Here is a 25,015-nt window from a genome sequence, read left to right on the forward strand (position 1 = left end):
CCTGTGATTATAACTAGAATCATTAGGAAACTTCTTTTTCTCTGGGAAATGTGCAATGAGTAAAGCAGCAACTTTCTTCCTGAGACATTTCAGTGCTAACAAAAAGATAATGTACTTGTAGGAAAAAATATGTGACTGTAGAGAGGAGTTTCACATAACTAAAGAAATTCCTTTACATAAAGACCTGGCACTTAGAAAGTATTTTGCATTATGTTTATAGCAACATTTATCTTTCTTCTGTTACTATGATTTCTCAGTGTTTAAAGGTCAATATGTGGACAAATTAGGAGAGTAGTAAGGTGGGAAGGTGGGATGGACTCCTCCTGTTTTACTTTTTGGTGAAATCAGGAAATTCCACAGTTGAAAACCAGTCTTTAAATTTGCTTTAGTGAGAGAAAAGGAGATGGTGGAGGAAAGAAATAACTAAGTAGGGCATGTAAGTTGAAGCTTTCTCTCTGCTGTGTTCCAGGACTTGATCTTACTTCAAAGACTTCAGAAGGAATGAAATCAGAATGCAGAAGTTGAAGTAATCCAACCGGAGTACTTCAATAGGTAGGGGAAAACTACATGATCACATTCATTTGCGAAATCTCATAGAGATGGGATTTTAAGTTAAAACAAAAAAGCTTGTGTTCTTTCTGTTAGTATATACCAACACAAGAGGGAAAATGTTCCCAGTCAGGTGTGCATGGAGAATTCTGTATGCAAGATGCTTACAAAACATAGGTGATAAAGAGATGTTGCTTCAAGATCTTCATGCTTTTGACAGCATGGTTAAGAACCATCATTTCAGAGTGCATTTGGTTCTGGCAACAAAAATATATACATAATTACTTTTTTAGCTGCCTAAAACATTGAAGCAGCTGAAGATAAGACTGTGAGATCAGTTGGTTAAAAAAGGAAAAACAAAATATATGGGCAAGTAATCTTTGTGAAACATTTAAAGGATTAAGGAGTACTGTTGATATTTTTCTTCCTTTGAGATTTATATACACATAGGTGTATCTCTGGGAACAAATATGTAAAAATGCTGGCAGTAAAGTGAGCTTTAAAATGTGTATTATTTTATACTGTTTTCTAAGGACCTTCAGTAATTTTCAACTCTTAGCTTCTAGTATAGAATTAAAGTGGAAAGATGTCTTAGATTTTGGAGAATCGCTGCCTTAGCATCTTGCATAATTATGCTTATATATATATTTATATAAGCAACTACAGATATCCATATATAAGTACCTTATGCTAATACCTTGTATATACTATTTTACATTCAAATAAATTTTAGAATTAAGATATTGCCAGTGTAATTCTCTGTAGCACTGCATTTTTCTAGAGTTTATTTATGCTTTGATCCATAGTATCTATGAGCTGTATGATCTGAATATTCCATTAAATTACTTCTCTTTTTGCATTAGTAAATAATGAAGAATGCGCATAGAAGCCTACAGCTCTTCTGTGCAGCTTGTAGTGTATGATTGGAATTTTGTATGTGAACATAAAGCAAAATAAAATAGTACAAGTAGGAAAATCAGTCTGCACATGTCTCTAAATTGCCGTGTTTCTGTGTATACAAAGAAGCTGCCTGATGTCAGCAGGGACTAATTAAGGGCAAACCAAAGCAAGTGGTAAGTAGGTTCTCATCTGCACTCACTGTTTAGGAAGAGTGGGAGAGACTTTTCCGGTCTAGGGTATCTGACCTGAAGAGCAAGGAACATTCTAAGGGAACATTCTTGAGTTGTGGGGCTGGAAGAAGCTAAAGGAGGTAGAGACCACAGCAGTTGGGAGGCATGGAAATAGTTGCATAGCTAAACAGTCATGGATTATTTTGTATATTATGATAGTAAGAGCTAGATTTTGGTATGATATCTGAATATTTACTTAATGGAGGAAAGTCTAGCCCCTTGCTAAAACACCAATTATATTTTACTCATATGAGTATGAGCAGCCACATATACCTTGGAAGCTTGCTGCTATTTGGTGCTCTTGTGTTTTTCATATACTCATAATCATGGAAATTTCCAGAGCAAAGCACAATGGAGGCTTTTGAAATACTGGAAGCAACTTACTCATCTGCCCTTGAATACGTACATATCTAGCTGGGTCTATAGATCTGTGTGCAATTTATTCAAACAAGAGAGTTCAAGATGTTAATGCTGCTCTGGTATAATAACTGTGCTATCAAAGCAGGAACTGTGTACACAGTAATGAAAATTAGAAATCCTTTTTTCTGGGGGGGACTAGCATTAAAATATTTAGTTGTCTCTCAGTATAAAGTTTTACCTTATTAACATCTAAAAAATAGGCTCATATAATTAGGTGTAGTAGTGACAGTAGATAACAGGATTAAATCTTTGTCAAAGTGATCAAGGGGAACTCTTAAGAGATTAATTAACTCTCAGGAATATATGCAGAAAAATTAATTAAATACAAGATAAAATTTAATTATAAAGATGGCATGCAAAATGGTTGCAAAACAGTTTCCTTTATGTTAGTAATACTAATGGAAGAAAATAGTGGTGTGCAGAGGCATGAAGGTTTCCTCAATATACCAACCCCAGCATTTCTTTCTGTTCTTGTTGAGGACTACATAATACCTAGAACTCTTTGGTTGCATAGGGACCTCAGTTGCAGCTGTAATTTCTGTGTTACTGCAGTTGTAATAAAAGTGAAAAGTGCCTGTATCTGATAAATGTCTTGAATATAGGAAATGTGGTACTTTCTCCCCCAGGGGTTCCAAAGAACTCTTCAGGAGCTTCAGCACAGCTTGGTGTGACGATACTTGGAAATGAAGTTTTGCTCTTGCCTGAGGTTAGAATTTAGATTCAATCAGATAATTTCTATTCATTGTCTTTTGTTATTTACAACACCTAGGGTAATATTGCATGCTTTTACCCTAAGAACCTGGACTGAGCCCTATGCTATAAGGTTAGAACAGCTGGAACCTTTCTATTAAGTTGTCTCTGCAGATCTAAGATACAGAATAAACAGTGTAATGAGTTGTTAAAGGCAAAATCAAGTGTGCTTGTGTCCTAGAATAGAAAGTTATACTGTTTAGTGTGGTTAAGCTCAACATGCCTTAATTTTGTACTTTCTGAGAGATTTTCATTCCCATTATCCACAGCACCGAGTTTTGGCTTTTGGGAGGTTTTTATACTGAATTTCTATTTTTCTATGACAACTGTCTTTATTACTGGCCCACTGGTGTGTTTCATTTGTAAATGAATGCTTGTACTTATCTATGTGTATCATATATAGATAACATCACCAAGCTTCCCTTTAAATTGATGTGGGGGGGGGGAATTTCAAGGCTAGAAGGGAATCTTAAAGGCATAACTCCCATTAATTTTACACTGGGAATAGCTTGCTTTTAGTTGAATTTTAGATCATGGTAAATATAGCTGTGTGAATCAGAACAAAGCATGATTGTGAGAGCGAAGCATTGAACAGTTCCTTTTGGTTATATGCTGTACATCAGTGTCAAATGCCTACAGCTCTGTGTTCAAAGCCTGTATGTTAAAAACTAAGGGGAGAAATTGTTATTTAAAGTGCTACTTTGAATTGCATACAGCTAGAAAGCCTGCATGTTGTTAATAAAATGCACTTAACCTGTTCCTCCACAATTAAAATACTCTTTTTTTTGGGAATGCTCTGTATTTCTTATATCTTTGGCTTTGATTTTTTTTTTCCCCCTAGGAAGGTTTTCAAAATGGATGCCTGGAAGCCACTTCTTCTTCTCTATGTTTTCACCTTCTCAACAGAGGCAGAGGAGTCTGGTAATACACTAATGAAATTATTCTTCAAGTTGATAGCAATATTGCTTTTTTACATTTGTACCCAATGTTAGTGGGAGATGAAGAATTGAAGAAATTTTTTTCTAACTATGAATTTTAATTAGGGATAATGTGGTTGGTTTTTATGAAACTCATAACTACAATAGGATAGTTTCCCTAAAAATGCAAAAATTAATGCAACAGCTCATTAAATGTTGTGTTTGTTCATCCATGCTAAGGTTTCATATTTGCAGAAGTAACATAAAGCTCTTACAATTGTAAGACTGCCAAAAGGAAGATAAGTCACAATATTTGGCTGTTCCATTTTGGTACACTGAATTCTTGTTCAACACTTTTTATAACAAAAACGATTCCTTATTGAAGATACAAAAATTACATTACAAAGAAGAAGGCACCAAAACAGGGCAGAGCCTCCAGTACTAGAGAATCACTTCGTAGCGAGTGCTGGTAGTCAAAAAGATGCTTGACCAGAGCCTTTTTCAGTGAGTACTCTGCTGAGAACGTAGAGGATGCAGCAATGGCTTTAAGGAGCAATGGGATCTATGTCTTTGAAGCTAACATAGGGATGATAAAATCCCTCTTGAGAGCTGTTTTTAATAATGATGGTGCAGGGAGAGTTCACAGTGGAAAATCTTGATGCACTGAAAACCATCAAAAATAATGTCAGTCAGGTCTGTTAATGCAAACATCTCCCTGGTCAGAGTAAGAAACAAACCTTTTTTTTGATGTATAATGACAAATATTGACACAGCTTGCAGTTCCTGATAAAAGTACCTGAGCTAACTGCACAGCAGTGCAATGGTTTTACCAAAGAATACTGCCCAAGTTTGCAACTCATAACTTGTACTTTGCTTTTGTTAAGAGCCACTACAGTCTTTGCTATGGTAAATAGATTCTGAGGTGAGACAGTGCTTCACTTTAAGCCCTCATATTCATTGTTTTTCAGTGTCTGAAAGGAGCCAGAGCTGATACTCCCAGCAGGTATCTTAATAAAAAGAGGGAAACAGACAATTCAGTGATATTTTAAAAAGAACCTCCTAGAAACATAACTTTGCCGTCTCCAGCTGACCAGACTGCTTCAGTGGGACTGTCAGCAGCCACTGTCTGTCAACAAAACTGAAGTCTCACAGAGGCACTGTGCAGATGGGGTGTCAGGAAATTCATCCTTGGATACGTAGGAGGTATTCGCAAGATGTGAACAGCAAATCCATGGTAATTCTGAGGTGCTACCAAAAAGCTTTTCCTAGATGAGAAACAGAAAGTGGTATCTCCTACTATATCTCTTAGATGGCAACAATGGCTTGGATGCCACACAGTGTGAAAGGCTGCCAACCCCAAAGAAAATAAAGGTTCAGTAATGCCTTTAGTTAACATAGCAACTTTTATCAAATATCACATGCGTGGCTGTTGGACTGCAGGATGGTTTGGATGGATGGAGACGAGAGATCTCTGAAGGCTGCTCTTAGAATACAAGGTTTATTATAGAGGGTGAAAGATCCTGCTTGGAGCTGCCAGACACAGCACATGGCAAGGCCTGAGGGGATGGGGGAGGGGAGAGACAAGGGGTAGAGGGAGACAAGGGGATGCACTAGGAGAGGGTGGAAGTTCCAAGAGGGTGGAGGTTCCAAGAGAGTGTCTGGCTCCTCAGAGACCCCTTATCAGGGGGCTTCAAGGTGGGCTGGAACAAGACTTAGGCCAATGGGGTCACAGACACTTGATGTTTCAGGGAAGGATTACAGGTGTGGGATGAACCATACTTTTGGACCTATCTGCAGGTAAGGGCATTGTTCAGCCAGTAGGGGGGATTGTTTTCATCCTGGCTGTACTACTGTAAATCTTTTGCCAGGCAATCATGTTTATTCATCCTCCCCAACAATCACATGCTGGTTTTGGGTCTGAGTTTATTCTGACTTGGTGATGCGTTACCAGTCACCTTATCATGTGGGAAGTCTGACATACAGAACATACACAGTTGCTCTTTATCATTACATATTCATGCCAGCTATATAGTTTGATAATACTGTAGATGTGTTTGTTAAGTTGCAAAAAAGAAAAATGGAGTACATGACAAATCAAAAAGCTGATCTCTTCTGATTAGCGTAAGTGCATGGCATTGGTTGGGTATGGCAAGAAGAGACAATTCTGGAGAATTTATTCTCTCTTTGCTCATTCTTATAGGGACTGTGACTGTCCTTTAAAGCTCCTTGTTGTTAAAGTTCCTATGTGTTGTCTTCACATAGAGGTGATATTTACACATGTTGGATGTATGTTCTTTGTTCTCCTCATTATGCCATAAAATTGATCAAACCCAGTTCTCCAGGTTTCATTCCCTTTGTGATCAGAAACTTAGCAAGAAAGGAGCACTGGGATGACCACACTGCTTGCCTAAGGCATTTTGTAACAACAGCTGAGCCTCTCATGCATCCTAGGCTAGTGAGATCTTGAACACCTCAACACTGGCTGGTGTTTGCCGGGGTGGTGGGGGCCAAAATGAAGAGCTGAACCTTTCTTCCTAAAGACAGAAGCAATCCATGTGAATTATGTCTGCCCAGGTGGTTTGCAGAGAGAACAGCTGGGCCTGATTCAATATGAGCTCTGTACTTCCACCCACTCTTTATCCTATCAAGAGTTGAGCATACTTCCAGATGAAAAAACATTCCTTGGCTCCTGCAAGCAGAGAGAGAGGGCTGCTGTGGAAGGGAATGCACTGCCATGGAGCAGTATGACCATAGCTGACACAGTAGCACCTCCTGCTGTTTAATGGCAGGGAACAGAGAGATTTAATGGGAGATACAGCAGTAAACTTTATATATATATATGTGTGTATATACACATATATATAGGCACACTTGTTTAGAGAGAGAGAAGTTAAGGAAAGCATATTGGGTTTCATCTCAGTGATGCACATATTTATTGCTAAGATCTGCATAAATTTGTCTCATAAAATGAAGATCAGCTTTCTCTGAAGCCTGTTTGATCTTGTCCTGTTATCTGTTTTAATATATTCACTGACCTTCTTTCCTGTAATAAATCTATTAATTCCCTTTTCTCCAGTCACATTCTCTTAAACTGACAGATTTTTCAATTTAGAGAATTGCATTTCAGGGGCAGCATGTTGACAGGAGAAAAAAGATACCTTTGCAGCAGTAAGATAGGAGAGTTTAACAGTGTGGATGTTTGTAGGAGAACAGGTGGTGAGAAAAACAGTTTGGCGACACAGAGGTGTTTATTCCTTCAAATAAAGAGATTATCAACAAGGTATGGAATACCCAACAGTAGGTGTTTTACACATTCTAATGCACAACATAGTAGCACTAAAAGTGAACTATTTACTGTTGTTTTGTTATTCTTGATGGTACATTGAGGACTTGACAAAGAGTGTTTAAATAGCTGAGCTGTGTGGCTGACCAAGTGTCAGGGAAAAATTGCTGAGTTTATGTTTACTCTACACTCTGCCTCCAAACTGCGTGACTAAAACGACCGAGGTCTTGGAAGAATCTCATTGTGAACACATACTTGGTGTGCTGTACAAGAACCCATACTGAAAGAAATAACCATTTGATTTTGTGTTCACATGTATGTGTAGACATGTATGCATGTATAGAATTTTAACTGATTGTTTTGTTGTGCTAAAAAGATAAGAGGCACAGATTTTTGATGTTTCTGTGAGGTCTGAATGCCAGGGGTTTCTTTTAGCCATTAAATCTTGTTCAATGTGACCTTTTACATTCAAAGATTTTCACACTGCTTTCCGGCAGATCATACCCTCTAGGGGGCAGTTTGTACCACAAGTGAAAATACTGAAACATAACCACAGTCCTTCTGAGATGAAATTATTTCTAGAAGTCTTTGATTAAAGAACTGAACACATTTATCTCTTTCATGAGAGAGGGAAAACTCAGGAAAATTATGTGAAATAATAGGAACAAGCCCAAACTAGCAAACACAGAAAGCAATCATGTGATTGCTAAGTGTTTCAGAGTCAATGAATGAAAAGAGAATAAAATTAGGTAGAGTGCTGTTATACAGCTAAAATTGCATTCCTCTGATTTCCTTGCAGAGCTATAACAATGAATAATAATGCATCTAGGATCACAGAATAAAATTCAACATGAGAAATGAATAATCAAGGTAGAGAAGAAGAAACCATGTGGTTTAGCTGAGGTTTTAATGAGGGCAAGATGACTGGGACAAGGGGAGGAATTAACCATGTCACACTATTAGTTGTTATTACAGGGAACAATTCAAGCAATTCCGTAACTGAGGTAGCCATCACCTTAGAGCAGCTGTTTTTCACAATGGTTATGATATTTCATATAGGCAATACTGCCTCTCTCTCATGTTTGTTTCTTTGGCCTGTTGTTCTGTGTTATATGTATCATCTGATCTTGTGACAAAGTGACAAAGCGCAGTCAGTCATTATGGTTCCCTTCACAACTGGAATTTGTGTTGTACATTCTCAGTTGCTACAAAGCTCATAGAGACATTTTCAAGATTAGACCCTTTGAGGACACTGTGTAGCTGGAGAACAGACATGTTTTGCTATTTGGGAATGTGCAAGTGTCAAGTAATTTAGTATTTGCAAATTCATATGGCCACAATGAAAGGTGTGGGCTGATGACATTTTATGTATATGGAAAACCTATTTCACTGATTCTTACTTCTGGCTTTAAATCTACTATGTTGAATTTTGTTCCATGATTCTGACAGAAAACAAGTTCACAAAGAATGTATGTTTATAGTTCCCTGTTTCCTATTTTTTTTTTCAGAATGCAATATAGATCTTTCTATAGCAATTGATATTTCAAGAAATGTGCAGCCATCAGCCACAATGCTTCTGAAACAGAGACTGCAAGCATTCCTTCCTAGACTTCTACTCCAGATTAAATCACTGCCAAATACCAGCTGCAATGCTCCAGTCGAAATTGGGTTCAAGTTCCAAGTATTGGCACAGAACAAACAATTAATCTTTGACTCTGGTTTTGAAGAGTATAATGAAGAGATCATCCAGAAGTTCTTAGGTGCACAGACCACTGTAGACACCTACATGAATGCAGACTTTTTGCAGGCACTTGAGGAGAACTTCTTTAATGTGACCTCTGCTAAAGTTAAGGTAACTTCATGGTATGAACATATATCTTGGAAAAATTAGGGAGTTTAATATTTACAGATTCTGATGCTGAGTACTACAGGTAGACAAAAAATAGTTCAGGAATAGATGATGCTAATAAAAAGGATCACAGAATGGTAGAGATTAGAAGGAATCCCTGGAAGTCAACTTCTTCAATCCCTCTGCTCAAGTAGGGTCAACTAAAGCAGAGTGTCCAGGGCCATGTCCTGATGGCTTTTGTGTATCTCCAAGAATGGAGACTCCTCAATGTCTCCAGACAACCAGTGCCAGTGCTCAGTCACCCTTGTCTTTTCTTAAGTTTATATAGAACTTCCTTTTCTTTCATTGACCTGCTATAACCTGATATATCAATTCCAATTCCCTAGGCATTTCTGCAGTGAGATGGTACCCAGAACATGTGATGAGTATTCTTACAGATAACCTTCTTATATCTACCATGGAATGATTGTACTTTGGGCAGTGGAAAGTAGTTTTCTTTCAGGAACTCTTATTCGTAAAAGGAAACTACTTTCTTATTCCTGATTCTGTATCTTTGTCCAGAATGGTGTCAGCTCTAAACAGAAGTCTCAGAAAAAGGTTATCTGAGAAATTTGTTTACAGAAGTTTATTCATGTCATTAACTTGCCAAATAATTTCAAAAAACAGAGCTGGGTTCTACTTACAGATGAGTGATAATCAGGAAATTCTGTCTAGATGCTGCAGTTAATTTGTCCACCCTGAAGTGAGGTGAAGGGAGAAGCATAAAGCTTCATCTAATCTCTCCTGAAATGAATGGGGATTCTTTCAATTTGAGTTCAAGAAATTCAAATCTCATTGAATTGTTTCAGGGTCAATATCTTGATTTATTCTTGATAAGGCAGTGACTCTGTAAAGCACTGAATATATCCTGTAGTAGCTGTTTGAATATTAGCACTTACTAAGGTGTCCATGCAGGAAAACCTTTCTTCTAGGGAAAGACTGGTTAGTTCTTGCTAAATACGTAAGGAGTTTCATCTTCTAACTTTATTTTTGCTTTTATGAAACAACAATTTTAATATGGCATGGAGCGAGGAAGCCATATTAAAATTTCCTCTGCTTTCAGATTAAAGTTGGTGTTCTATTTTTTACAGCATTTGCAAAATTTAATGAGTTTTTTCCCAAAGATTTCTTAAAATGTCTGAACAGGGAACATGACCACATAAGATTTTGGTTGTTTTGAGTCTCAGAGAAAGAACTCATTTGACATAAAAGTAAAAGCAGTGCTTTTTTCCTCCTAATTGCCAGTTCTGGATATCAGCATCAAGCAAGGCTTCTTTCTGCTTAGGCATTATTATTATAAATAAATATGCTGCATATCTCAGCACTTTACCAGTGGATTAATAGTCTTCTCTGACACTGTTTATGTACAAATTGAAAGGACAAGACTTTAGAATGCACACGAAATCACAATTTAATCTTCCTAGGATCCTGAGCAACAACATGCTGGTTCTGTAAAGATTATTTGTTATAAAACTCATCAGGGACCATGATTATCTATTGGTTGAATTTCTTTTTTTCTTTGGTATATGTTTGCTTAGCAGGAAAAAGTTGGACCTAATTCCCAGCATTTTCAACAGTGGATGTGTTCCAACAAGAGCTTGATATAAACAAATGCTTTGTAAACATAATAATATACCTTTACATATATTCACATATAATGCCTGCAGTAACTCCCCACATTCCCTGTTCCCCATGTTTTTAAAATGGAAAGATCATAGAAAAAACAACCAAACCCAGGCCTACAGCATTGTCTCTAACAATCTGTGATGAGTTTACCCATCCATGGTCCAGCTCTCCTCTGTATCACATGCTGCTTGAGCAAGCATAGAATTTGTACCAGTGCCTCCATATTGTGTGTTTGTTAACTTATTAGTTAGTTCCAGCTTAAACTTTAGTACAGAAGTGGGATGTTTGGTGTGGCAATCACTTCATTTACTTTTGTCACCTGTTGAAAAATTTACCTTAACAGAAGTAATAGGTTTTGCATTGGTCAAAGCTGTGCCTTGCATAGGGAATGTAAAATATGAAGGGTGGAGGGAAGAAGCTCTAGCTTTGCTTGTGCACTTGCTGGTCAGAGAGATTAGGAGGATTTTTAAGTCATTGCCATTGGGGATAGGACACCATTTACTTGTGCAGCTTCTTTCTGGGCAAACTAATACACTCTCTGAGTGGGACCTGAGAAGTCTGTTGGTTTGAAGATGGAATTTGTGGAGAGAAATTGGAAGAGTCTGGTAGCTTGAAGGGGAGCTAAGAAACTGTGCTTTTCCTCCATACTGGAAGAAACTTAACTGTAACTCTTTGGCCTGAAAAGATGGAACTGTATCCAATACAAATTAATAGCATCCCGAGGTGAGCTAAACCTTATGTCTTAAGAAAGAAACAGGGCAGAGAATGGAGAAGGGATACCTGCCTGTGTGGAAGGACAAAAGGACATAAATATTTACATGGGGGGAGGATTAGACCCAGAGAGGATGCGCTTCTTGGTTTGGCTCAGTTGACAGCCAACAGGAGCTGCTCTTGCAGAAATGGGAGAATTTGCCCTTAATTCTTCTCCACATTCACATATAAGAGAACTCTTCATACATCAGAGAAAGTTTTTCAGTTGGTAAGGTGAGAAAAGAATTTGTCTCCTATCTCACATGCTAAGATGACAGATATAATAGCTATGCTATATTCAGCAAAGAAAGTGCTATCAGGGAAGAGAGGCTTTTGTGTTCTGTTCTCATTGTTCCTCACTACCATTTCCAGCACACATTTCAGGTCTACCACAGTGCAGTCCAATTTGACCATCTCATAGCCATTTCTCAATGTGAGCTGTAATTCTTACAAAGACTGAACTTTCAGTTTCTTTTCAACTGATTTGTCATTACTCCCTTTCCTGACAGGTTCTCTTAGTATTCTCAGATGGGCTCGATGATTCACTGGAAGACCTGAAGAAAGCAGCAGACTCATTTCGCTTTAGAGGTATTACAGTACCACTTTGATGCTCCTGCATCCTACTACCACAGGCCTGATGTACAGCTCCCCCATTGCAATCTTTCCACTTAACATTGCCTGTCCATGCTCATGTGGAATTGCCCACGAGTATTTCCTTCTCCATGTGAAACAGTGTACATGATTACTTGTCACTATATGGCAGATGATGCCAGAGACATGCCTAGGGGTGCGGAGGTTCTAGTTTTTTCTAGTTTCTGGAGTCCAGCTCCAACAGCTGGAGCAATTCAGGATGGACCCTTCTCACTGATGAGAACAACACCAGAGGTTAGATACAACTCTGACTTGTCTAGGAAAAAGCAGGTTTGAACTTGTGTTTGGGCACTGCGTAACATTCTGGTCTGACAGCTAGGGAGAGAAGTCAATTGGAAAATTACTGGTCTGGATTTTTCTCTTACGCATTTTTATCAATAGCTCAATTTCTTTCAATATATTTTACTGAAGATATAAAATTTAAGTCTTTCAGGGAATTGCTGTTATTCAGGTTTATATTGTTGGTTAAATTGTGTGTTTCAGGTATTCACTAATTTAAATTTGTGCTTATGTTGAAGGTCTTGATGCACTTCTATTAGTTGGCCTGGACAATACACAGAACTTGACTGAATTTTGGGAAATAGAGTTTGGCAGAGGGTTTGGATACAAGGAACCTCTGAGTGTTGGGTTTGCAGATATTGCAAACATTTTGCAGAGAAATCTTGTAAGTCCTTCTGTGACATAAACAAAAGGCGGGGGGGGGAATCAGTCTTTGTTTATGATGAGCATATGTAAATGAAATGTTCCTTGTAATTTTTCAGGATGCTGTTGCAGAGAGAAAATGCTGTAAGGTTATTTGTAAGTGTCTTGGAGAAAATGGTGATTATGGTGTCCGGGGAAATCCTGGAAGGAAGGTAGGAGGTCTAAGAGAGACATTACATAAGAACTTCATTTTTCAAAGTGTTTCTGGGTTTTTTTGTAGTATTTCAGAGCATGCATGTGTGCCCCCATAACATTAAATATTAAGACAGATGAAGGAGAAACATGAAATGTATTCCTTTCTCTGCTGCATTCTCCTATGCAAAATATTTTTGTAATGAAAATGATTTGTACATATAAAAATCATTAAGCACTCTACTGCACCAATTCAGCAGAAAATTGAGAGGGATTTAAAAAATTAAGTCTGATTAATCAAGAGGCTTATTATCTATTGGGAATGAGAGACTTCCAACTGTACAAGCTGAAAGTAGAAAATAATAATTTTTCACTAGATATGTACCTTATCCTTTTGTGACTGGTTATTCAAAATATCCTCTTATATAAGTCTGTTTTGATCCAAAAGGATTACTTCTTTTAAGATTTAAAATTGTTTGGTTTAAGTCATTTTTGAATATTACAGATATCACTACTTCTACAGCATACAAGTATAATTAATTATTAAAGCTTTTAATAAATGTAGTCTCCATTTGACTACTATTCTTTCCATTATATCTACTTATTCCAGTAGCATGGGAGATAAATTATATCTGCAGTTCACACTCTTCAGTTATATGGTTGCAGTTAAATGAAGTTTTGGTTATCTCTTAAGAAAAGTATAGTCTTCTAAATACTTCTTCATAAACCAATATACTGTTTTTTTCCATTACTCTTGTTGCCTTTCTTATACCTTTCTGTTTTACTAAAGGAGTAGATTAAGGTGCTTACACAGTGTTCAGAATATAAACATAGTTTTTTTGCAACTAGAAATTCCCTTTGTTCCAATTTCTTTCTGCTCAGATTTTTCCCTAAGGGTAATGATATTTGCATGACTTCCAATATAAAGTTGAAACGTTCCTATATGTTTGCAAGGCATTGCAATAACTTTGTCTTAATAAGTTTCCAACTCCATATATTTTCATTTCACCTTAGAATTTCATTACTGTAATGTTTCTTTTCCAAATCACTAGAAAGATGTTTAATTTGACAAACTATCCCAATGAGCTCTATTAAGCCATCAGAGAGTTTCCTCAAATAACAGCTGAAAGTGTATATTAACCATTGTTCTTTTCTTGGGTTTACATTTGGGGTTTTATTCCAGCCATGTCAAATACACAGGACTGTACAGAGTGCCTGTGTAAATGCAGGGAGCCTGCCCTCCTTAGCATAACCAGATCTAATTTTCAGGGGATGTTTTCTATCTCTATGTGCAGAATAATCTGATAGAGATGAACCCTGTGTGCTTGGAGAACAGTGTTACTTCTAAATTCTCATTTTTCAGGGAAGTACAGGTTACAAAGGATCTCCTGGCCATCCTGGTGAGGAAGGTGGGATTGTAAGTAAACATTTGTCTTCCTGTTATGACAATGTTAGTTGGTGCCTGAACCTGTACCCATCAATGTTAACCCAAAATTTGTTAGAGGAACAGGTAAATAGACAGATCTGTTTCTCTGTGCTTCTGCATCTCACCACAGATAGTTATGCAGTTAAAAAAGTAACTCACCAAAAGGGAGTTAGTTATTCAGCTAAAAAAACCAACTCACCTTCAAGTACAAACAATTGAGTTACAGATTGGTAATGCAGTATAAACATGGTATGATAGTGAGAGCAAAGAACCAGGTGCAACTCAAATTAGTAACTGATGTTTTCTGTGGTCCAAATGAAATTTTCCAGGAGACTTGCATTTTTGTCCTTAGTGCAGTGAATGGTGATACCGTTCTGTCTTGTTTTAGTCTTATGTGATAAATTAACCAGTAATCATCATTGTATGGATGAGATTGAACATTTTCCCTTGTTTCCTAGGGGGAGAGAGGCCCAGCTGGTTTCAGTGGGACTCAAGGAGACAGGGGATGTCCAGGTGTCAGAGGCCATAAGGCAAGTCTGTAACTTTGAAACATTTACTAATTTTGTTTCCCATAAACTTGTTTTCTGTACTGGGGAAAAAAATCCGTGTGCTGTCTTCCTGAAGCATGGATGAACATCAATATCCAGCTGTAGAAATGGCAGTGTTTGCTGTCTGACTTTGAGAGATATTTTGTGCAACCCATACATGATTTAATGGCTCAGGATTTTGCTGACTAGCAACTGGATGATGAGTTTTTTACCACTAACTCCAGACTGGCCATAGTTAAAGCTATAAAGCTTTATGGAGTGGGAATGAAAATTGCACCTATCCTATCTTTCCCAGAGGAAAGGAGGAAATCCCATACATGATAGTAGAAGGTTTTACAGTAGGGACTACCAATACTGGGCTCAGCATACCTCTGCACAGCAAACTATTGTACCCTGCTTTTCAAGCTCAATAAAAATACTTTTACCAAATTTCATCTATATTTTTTTTCCAATTTCAGGGGGCCAGAGGCTATAGGGGAAGTCAGGTATGTGTTTTCATGTGTGATACATTTTCTTTGAGAACTGATTTCTGCTTCCTTTCATGTTACCCTGTAAAATGAAATTATCAACAAGGAAGGAAAGTAGTGTAAAAATTTAGTGTAAAAACAGTGTAAAAACTTAGTGTGAAAATAGTATAAAAACAGCATTCAAGTACTTTTGCTATGGTTCTATAAGGATGGATTTAAGATACCTATCACATTAATTAAAATCAGCAGTCATAACTGCATTTTTATATGATTACAGTCTATTAGTCTAACTGACAGGAAAAGGGTTTATTTACTGACTAGTTTGATAATCTCTTAGGTGGTAATTCTGGTCATCTGAATCTCATTCTAATTGTGAAGAGGAGATGAGGGGAAAAATGTTGTAACTAGTATTTATTGGGGGTTTGGACAGCATTTTCCCTGCATCATAATCACACATTTTCAATATTCAAACTTCTCTTCAAGCTGTGTTTGTCATCTCATCTGCTGGTATTTCAAGTCTACTTGTTTAATCTTTCAAACATACCTGTTCCTGAAGGAGATATGTTCACTAATTTGATAATAAAAAGTGAAGCCTGCAAGACAATGATCTATAACAGTAATAGTTTCCAAGCTACAGTGATTAAAATGAAATTAACTTGTATTGAATGCTTTGCTACAAAGCCACTTCTAAAATTGAGTTGTGAGTCTCAAAGATTCAGAAGATGTTTGTCTCCATAACTGAGTAGCTTGGACAAAGCTCAGAGATAGTTTCTGTAACCTCATCTCTATTTAAAGTACTGTTCTGTGCTAACTTTTTAGTCTTCTCATGTGTTTCTCTTTCCTTTTCCATTTTCTACTGTTCTCTGAAGTAATTTCTTCTTCCTCCAATGTTCAAAATGTCAAATTATAGAAGAGGGAGAGTACTTGCTGATGATTTCAATTTGTCAAAGTTAAATAGTGCAGTAGGTCTTACCAGTTGCACAAACCCTACTGAACTCAGGTAAACATGTGAGTATCTTCATTATATTGTGTTGTTATATCCACAAATTTTATTTTAAATAAAAATATGAAACTTTCAGCACATAAAAAATGTAATTCAGTTGTGCCAACTTAGTAAGGTTGAAGCAGTTTATTGAAGTTACTGAAGTCTGGAAGGCATTTTATTGTAGCTATTTGAATGAAAGGAAATATTGAATGTTTAATAGTATGAAGTTTGGCTCAGGTTTTCTGAGGTAGGAAACGACTGATAGAAAAAATAACACTTCAATAAATGTCATGATTGCTTACTTAGCACTTAAAATTTTTCTGGAATGCTTATTCAAGAAATTCTTGTTTGTGACATTAATCAAAATGTACAGACAGCTGTTTTTTCTTGTAGTAGATACAAAATTGTTTTAAATGAAAGATGTTCTTCCTCAGGAATTTTTACTAGGAGATTTTGCAAAGTCAATTTAGAATCAAAACCTACAAAGCAATTGTATCTGTGGTCTCTATCAGAGTGAGACTGCTGATGGTTTTAACTTGTTCTTCTGCCACTTTCAGTGTTTGTTGAATATCATTTCAGCTTTCTGGTTAGTTGTCTCTGCTAAGTTAATTCCCTACTACAAATTAAACCAACACAGTTAATGCCTTCATTTTTATCCTAGTAAAGAAAGATGGAAGTTTCAAAATATCCTGTAAAAATTTGGTTTGTTATTTGGCTGAGTCTGAAACATTGTGGAGCATGCATACATGAAAAAAGTCTCACAGTTATAATTTAATTTAGATGCCTCACACAAGTAAACACTGCAAACTCCTTAAGTCTGGGATGGGTATTCTGTGGGAAAATGGCTTCCATAACTGTTTGCAATGCTGTGTATTGTTTTTGCAGGCAAAGGGAAGAGAAAGACAATGTGAATTTGAAAGGGAAGGTGACTGATATTTATCTAGCACTGATATTTATGTACTCTTGCTGAAAGAGTTATGGAGTTTCTTAAAATACCCTAAAGTCTAAGATCAACCTTCTGTAATTATTTTTTAATCATGGTTATTCTTTCTTGTTTTTCAATCCACTGTTCATATTATAAAACTATGGGAAAAAAGCAAAAAACCACAGTAAAAACACATATGATTGTTGAAATCAGAATTACAAGGTTATCAGCATGATAGATCAAATACTAGTAGTTTATTTTGGAATTTGTTTGTATTTTGAAGGTGCTGCAGCTGGGAAAATATTTGGAAGCTAAAGGAAGGAAAAGCAGAATTTAAATCCTAATGGAAATCTATCATTTAAATAGCTGTTTTTCTTATTAGGTGTCCTTAACAGTTAGTTGTTTTAGACATTGTTAATTCATTAAAAATATTAATTAGTAATTAAAATTTATAGTTATTATTCTTAATTATTCCTGCTAACCATTAAAACCACAGATCTTATTCAAGTTTCCAAATGCAGGACAAACACTTCTTTCTTTGCTCAGACAAGTGGACTAATGCTAATTGGATTTTTTTTTGCTCATTGCTACAGGGTGAACATGGTGAGAGTGGATTTGATGGCACTGATGGAGAGCAGGTAAACATTGCTTTAAATGTGCAGTGCTATTAAAGACACCAACCTCAGGGTTCAAAGGTACAGATTTTGTGCTTTGAATGGGCTTTAATGCTGAACAGAAGTTCTGTTGTTGGGTGTTTAGAATTATATATCTGATTTAAGCTAGATTCTGCCAGAAAAAAACTGCCAGAACATGATTTAGCAGAAAGAATAAACATTAATTTTTTCTTCTTTCTCTCCCCTTTCTGAGTCTAGGGAGAGCATGGATTTCCTGGACCTTCTGGAGAGAAAGGCAACAGAGGGAAATGGGTGAAGTACCCCTTACAGTAATGTTTAGATTTTATGGAAACATCTTTACAAAGCGTAATGCTGTCTGCAATGCCTGTGAGTTATTTTTAATAGCTGTCTGTTCTCTAATATGCTGTCACTCCTGCTCTAAATCAGTGTAGCTCCACTGACTTCAACAGATCTAGCCCTCTGCTGCCGCACATACTATTCATACTTGTACCTGAATTGTTTGTGCTCTTTACATGAATTTAGGGCAGAAAAGGCTCCAGAGGAGAACCAGGTGAACGAGGAGAATCTGGTGTAAGAGGAGATCATGTAAGTGCATTCCTTTATTTTTATTATATTTCATTGATTTGCACCTCAATTTTGTGATGGAGGTGTCTGAAATATATGTGATTTTAAGAGTTTTTCACAGTCCTAGAAAATGCAGTACTTTAAATGTAGATGTACTGATGTGTTTTGATGTGTTGCTTGGAAGCAGGTGTTTAATCCTCAGGTCTCCTGCTTGTTATGATTTTTTGGTTTGTTTGTTTATTTGCTTTCAACATAGGCAACATAACTCCTTTTGGAGCTGCTTATCATCGAACTGTAGAATGGCTTGGGCTGAAAGGGACCTTAAAGTTCAACTAGTTAGTTCCCAACACCCCTTGACATGGGCAGAGGCACCTCATACTAGACCAGATGGTCTGGTGAAAAGACCAGGTGGGACTAGGTCAGTCTTCCCTGTTGGTTCCCACCCTACAGAGGAATTCTGGATCACTTGAAAACCCTGTGCACTGACTCTTGGTTAGCAATTTATAATGATGCAAAGGCAAGCTACTTCTTTATATTCACATTTTTGTTTGCATGGTCCATAGACCTACATAAATGCATTCCCTGGACTAAAATTCCAGTGCAGACACCACAATTCTTGTCTCGAAAAGACACAACTTTGTCTTTTCACATATAATTCAATGACTTTGTTCCAAACAGTAATATATGGTGTGACTCCTGTCTTTAAAGCTTATATTGAAAAAAAAATCAGGTAACATGGTAATTTGCCTCTTTGAGAGATCAAGATTTCACCTGATCTAGCATTAAGTGGCTAAATGGAACTCCATTCTAGTGTAAGCCCCCAAATGAAACCATGAGTTATGATCTTAACTCAATTAACTATATCAAATCAACCAGAACAGTTTCACATTTTCAGTTTAATTTGTTGACCCTTAGTAATTTTGCTTTTAATCTCTGTCGAAAAGAACTTTGCAGAACTTCCTATACTGAGTTCTTACAAGCATGATCATTTAAAATAGCCTTTTTATTCCTTGCTCTCTGCAATTACAGATCTAATTAATTCTATCTCTGTATCCTTCTGCTGTAGTCAAAGTAATAAAGGTACGGTAACAGAAAATGCTGAGCTTTCCATTGTTTTTTTTCAGGGAGATCCTGGGGCTAACAATAATGTTACTGGCCCTAAGGGTGAAAAAGGAAATCTAGCACCACAGGTAGGCAAGTTGTTCTATTTTGTGGAGAGAGGATTTGCATAATAGCTGATTTCTACTCGCTGTCCAGTGACCAAGGAGGTTTTTGTTCGTCTGCAACACAGAAAGCTTTAGAAACTGCTTCATACAGGAAAAAAAGAAAAAAATTAAAATGTTTAAAAATATTATGGAAATATTCTCATAATGTAGAGCTAATGGAAAACATGTATTTTGTATAAATATATTATTTTTCCACAAATTTACATCAGTAGCCTGAAAGGCTTCTAGTAATGGGTTGTAAGGATACTGTTAAAAATCATGCTGGGAAAAATGCACAGGTTATCAACAGACTATACTCATTTTGTTATGGAATAGCTATTACCTCAGGATGGTGGGTAAATTCTATTTTGATCTGTAAATAGAAAATAAGGTCTCAGATATATGCTTATATAATGATGTTAGAGTTTTTAACAGGTGTTTTAGCAAAACTGCAAGGAAAGATGCATAACAGAAAAGCATGGTTTGTATTACCATTACAATTTGTTTGGAAAGAATAAACAAAGCTGATAAAGTAGTTGGATGGTAGCAAGAAAAAAGATGGTGAATGAAAACTTAAGAGGATGGCAAACATGTGAGAAAAATTCACTTATTTAGAAGTCTTTCTTTCTGAACAAGTACAATTATATGCATACATGTATGGCTATGTAGAGTGTGCTGAAAGCAGTAGAAAATCTCTGAGGATTGCTTTTTGAAGAATAATTGGGTTTTGATAATGCTTTGAATTCAAATCTCAAGGAGTCCAACTGAAAGGCTGGAGTCAACAAAAATTATTTCACAGAAGCCTTGTCTTTGTATTAGCTGTTAGTAATAGGAGATCCAAAGCAGACATGATCTGTCTGGTTTATAGGTTTTGAGTATAAATGATTTGTAAAAATCAAGAATCAACATTAGTATTACACAACTGATTGCAATGGAAATACTTAGAAGAAGAAACAAAGAAGGAATGTATAAAGCAGAATGTGCATGTACAAGAAAAAGGAAAGAGTGTTTCAAGAGTTTGGTCATTACTTTGTTTTGCAGGGAGACCCAGGCCCACAAGGACTCCAAGGAGAGCAGGGTGATGCTGGCCTAGATGTAAGAATAGCAATCAAAATGGGGTGGAAATAACCGATAAAAGACACTGTGGAGTTCCCACCAAAAAAAAAAAAAACATTTTTGTCTTCTTCCTTTTATCCCACCCTTCAAACTCCTGCAAGGAGAGAGAGAAAAAATCCTCTAAAGTTTTCAAAGAGAAACACATTTGGCTTCAAATCTAGTAGCTTATATATATTGCAATGTTTTCTTTTCTTTAAAATCAGGAATTTGCATTTCTGTTAATTCCAGGTCTGATTCATGTGAAATAACAAGCCTTAAACTCAATTTATTTTTCAATGAGCCTTAAATGCTTCAAGACTCCACCCTAGATTAATCTATCTCTTCTTTCCACCCATGACTGCAAGTTTTCTATGTCTGTCCAAGTATATAGATAAACTCACTGGCAGCTGAGCTGCTCTATTTTAGTTCACTGGAGACTGGAAGTTGTGAAGGCCCCTTCCTAGTCTGTCAGAATTGTGCCTAAAGCCAAAGTCTGGCATGATCACTCCTCAATCAGGCTGCAAAAATGTCCTAAAGGCCTCCTTAGGTTTGTGAGGTTCAGCAGTAACATTCATTAGAGCTGCTGAGCAATGTGCAGCAGGAAGTGGTGCAAACTTCTGGGCTCACAGGGGGAGAAGAAGGCTTTTGTTCCATTTATTTTAGCCAGAGGGCAGTTGACTGGGAAGACGTTTTCCAATTTTTTTTTGAAATGTCTTCGCTCTGCACTCATTAAGGATCTAAAATATTTTTCTTTTTGGAAAGACTTACTTGTGTACAAGTTTCTGTTCCAAATCCACCTTTTTCTCAATTTTTTATCTTAAATCTTAAATCTTTGCTTTCTTTAAGCTGTATTTAGTTTTATTGTATGTATAATGTGTTTTGTGATAAACTACTGTTTCACATATTGCTCAGTATTCTGGATGTAATCTCTCATGCCACTCCTTCCTAGGGTGCAGCAGGTCGAAGAGGCCCTCCAGGTATAAAGGTGAGTGGCTGACACTGCTTCTACCTATTTATATGCAGCTACATGTCCAGCCTGTATGCCCCTCTTAAGTGAAAAATTTCATTATGAGCCAAGACACAAGTGTTTAACAATCAAAAGTCTATTTCAAGCCAAGGCAGCCTTTGAATCTCAGGTGAAAGTAGTAGAGACCCTCCTGACTTGAAGGATTTAGAATTGGAAGGGAGCTTTCATCAAAATAAAAGGACATTTACTTTTACTATTAGGGCAAGTTTGGGAATGTAGCTAGAGAAAAACCTGTCACTAAAGATGACAGAAATGAGAAGTCAGGCTGCAAACATTTTATTCCTCCTTTGCTGCATGCACACAGAGATATACATGATACACACGTGCAGCACAGATAAAATTAGGGCAAGTTCTACATGATGCTTTACTCAAAATAAACAGTGTTAACTGCTGCTCAGATATATAACATAATCAAGATTTTGGAAATAATTTCCCAAGTCAATATCTAGAAGAATATAGGATGTACAGAATAGGTCGAAACCACTGCATGCTGACTGATCATTCCAGGAAGATACTCTGGTAGAAAAATCTTTCATGTAATTGCGAGATGACAAAATCTCTCTCATCATTAGATGGCAGCCCTGGTTTTCCTAGATTTATACCCCACAGAGTCATAATGAAAGAAAACTTTCCTGAGATGTACTGAGTAAAGACATCACTGCAATTCTCTTAAATGATGATTCAGATATTGTTCTTGGAAAATAAAACTTGTTTGTCCTAGAGTATGAATTACAAAATACAGTTATCAAAGCAAATCTAAAATCAGCTATATTCAAGTGTGGTTTAGTGCAAGTAAAAATTAAATTATAGGTATTCTTAAGTATAGGTTACATGATCATTCTAGAAAACCTTGCTTTAGCACAAGTGTTTCACATTTGACCCAATCTCTTTGCCAAGTTGCTAACATAGATAAGGAAGATGGTATATGCCATAATACAGCATTTCCCTCTTTATCTTGGTGCATATAAACCCAAGGAAAAATTGCAATTTTGTGTACAACATTGTCAGTATCAACAGGGTGGAATATATCTTGGAGTTCTGCTGTGTGTTTGAGTCTGAGGAATGGGTAGAGTTGCAGTTTCTGAATAAAAGTGACAACCAGCATTTTGAGTAGGTCAAGTATAAAATGTTAATAAATAATAGCAAGAATAACCACAGTGATGCAATATAAAACATGAATTTCAGTGAAGGAAAAGGACTGTCTTTTATGGCAGTAATATTTCTTCAGCAGTACAGTGTTTGATTTGTCTCTGATGTCTGGGCTTCCTGTCCCTCTCCTGTTGAGAGGTTTTGCTATACCTTTATATACTGGTTTTTCCTCTGTGTGGTAGACAGGTAACAGAGATTTTTTTAAAATTTAGAATTATTCAAATTAATATTTCACTGAGAAATATAAATCAGAAGGGAGAGTCCTGCAAGTTCACTAAACTACAGTCTGGTCACTTCACAGGTTTTTGCAATATACATGTATGCCATGTGCCAAAACCCCTGTCCCCACCTGGTTTCTGAAAGCCCCAGTTTGGATTTCCTTTGAGAATCCAAAATTTTCACTGAGGCATTGCAGATAGGAATAGACTGGAAGATTTTGATACTATCTGACAGCAGGGAGAAAGCACCATGCTTTGATTTTGCCAAGATCAAAGCATAAATTGAAAGAATATGAGCCTTTTGCAGTTGTTTCCTATTTTTATCTCAGAAATTCTTTATAAGGTTTATGAAGATATTTTAGATTAAAATATTGAAGAATATTCATCAAGTCTGCCTTTTAATTATTCCTGTCCTTGCTTGATCACTGAGAAATCCATTTCTTGGGTAATTATGAAACTTAGTGCTTTTTTATTTTCTTTTCCCTGTTGGATTGCAGCTGATATCTCATTAATGTTTGCAATATTCTGTCAAGTACCGACAAAAGAAATAATCAACTAAGCTATGGTTGGTAACAGGACCATAACTGAAATCAGTGGAAATGGATCTGTACCATATCTTGGTTGTACTAACAAGCACAAGAACCTTATGTGGTTAGAAAATAAGAATGTTCAACTTGTTTACTAAATTCATAGAGTACAGAGTCAGTTGAGCCTTTTCAACTAATTGAACCTTAGCTGAGACAACCCTCTTCATCTCCATGGAAGCCCCCTCAGCCAGTGATGCGGCCACCCTTTTGTAAAATGGCAGGGAACAAGAGAAATGACTGAAACAACAACAGAAAACTTTCAAACTGTTTTCATTCAAGTACTTGATGATCAGCTTTGACTTCTAAAAGCATATAAAAAACCATTTGTCTGGGTCAGTGAGCACTGAAAGGTAGGTACCAATCAATGATCAAAGGCAGGTAATGTAGATAACACTGAAAAGGGGTTAAAAAGTGAATGGCAAAGAGTATTGCAGACTTCAGTCTTTCACATCTCTTGGAGAAGAGAGATGGAACAGTAAACCCTACAATACGACAGTGGCATCCATCCTTGGGTGAGATTGTGGTTGTTGTGTCCTTCCATTGGGATCTCTTGCATGGCAGGATGTTACAAAGCATTGCTTTATCAGCAGAAGTTGTGAGAGCTTCACGGCGAAACTCTCCTGGTGTCCCTGGGCCAGGAAGCAGATCTATTTAGACTTGATGTTTGTGGGATCTTCAAGGGCCCTTCTGTGGATCACAGTATCTTGCTTTGTAAGGAAATTAGATATGGCCAGTCCCTCTGGAGGAGGAAGGCTTTGTGCTGAAATGGGATAGAGAATTGGTGGTGAGGTACTCAGAGGTGAATAATCAAATTAAAGACAGTGAGCCAGAATTCACCCACCTAACACAAAAGTACTTGTCGTAGGTTCAGCTGTTAATAATAGGCACTGAAATAACACCCTCATCAACAAAGTACTTAAATTCTCTTGCAGTCAGCATGAACACTCTGCTGTTCACTGTATCTTAAAAAGGACTCCTCCCAGGACTTGCAGTTCCAATTGTCTTTGCCTTTTTGTGATAAAAGGAGACTAATTTTTTTGAATAGTTAAAACAACATTAAAAAAAGCACAGCTAGCCATTCTTAATAGTCAGAAGTAGTCAGCAGGCAGAAGGAATAGAAGGTGTGGTGTGGTATCAGAGAGGTGTTTGTCACAGACAAGAACAAAACTGCAATCTGTGTGATGGAAATAAAGCAAAATAGTGAAGAGGAAAAGGAGATTAACTTAGAGGAAGGCAAGAGAGAGAGGAAAAGGTAGGGGAGAAAAAAGGACAACCACTTTTCTGGGATTTGATTAAAAGTAAATTTAAGTAGCTGAAAACTTTAAATTGGTTTTGAATTTTAGTAGAATGTGCCTAAGATATGTATCCATTTTCATTATGGTCAAA

General features: G+C 36.8%; 1 protein-coding gene across 1 annotated transcript in view; it reads left to right on the forward strand.

The window, feature by feature from the left end:
• Nucleotides 1-25,015, forward strand: part of LOC146768209 (collagen alpha-4(VI) chain-like) — a 71,158-nt gene that overhangs the window by 19,538 nt on the left and 26,605 nt on the right. The window contains exons 2-16 of the mRNA XM_085573281.1: nucleotides 470-552; nucleotides 2,726-3,770; nucleotides 8,558-8,901; nucleotides 11,823-11,901; nucleotides 12,483-12,628; nucleotides 12,726-12,818; nucleotides 14,162-14,215; nucleotides 14,683-14,754; nucleotides 15,231-15,257; nucleotides 17,743-17,787; nucleotides 18,022-18,075; nucleotides 18,307-18,369; nucleotides 19,473-19,538; nucleotides 20,595-20,648; nucleotides 21,598-21,633. Of these exons, the coding sequence (XP_085429407.1) occupies nucleotides 3,593-3,770; nucleotides 8,558-8,901; nucleotides 11,823-11,901; nucleotides 12,483-12,628; nucleotides 12,726-12,818; nucleotides 14,162-14,215; nucleotides 14,683-14,754; nucleotides 15,231-15,257; nucleotides 17,743-17,787; nucleotides 18,022-18,075; nucleotides 18,307-18,369; nucleotides 19,473-19,538; nucleotides 20,595-20,648; nucleotides 21,598-21,633 (1,311 nt within the window). The 5' untranslated portion in view covers nucleotides 470-552; nucleotides 2,726-3,592. The remainder of the gene's footprint in view (nucleotides 1-469; nucleotides 553-2,725; nucleotides 3,771-8,557; nucleotides 8,902-11,822; nucleotides 11,902-12,482; nucleotides 12,629-12,725; nucleotides 12,819-14,161; nucleotides 14,216-14,682; nucleotides 14,755-15,230; nucleotides 15,258-17,742; nucleotides 17,788-18,021; nucleotides 18,076-18,306; nucleotides 18,370-19,472; nucleotides 19,539-20,594; nucleotides 20,649-21,597; nucleotides 21,634-25,015) is intronic.

This window comes from Lonchura striata, chromosome 2, assembly GCF_050655825.1.
Source record: "Lonchura striata isolate lonStrDom1 chromosome 2, ASM5065582v1, whole genome shotgun sequence".
Taxonomy (NCBI): Eukaryota; Metazoa; Chordata; class Aves; order Passeriformes; family Estrildidae; genus Lonchura; species Lonchura striata.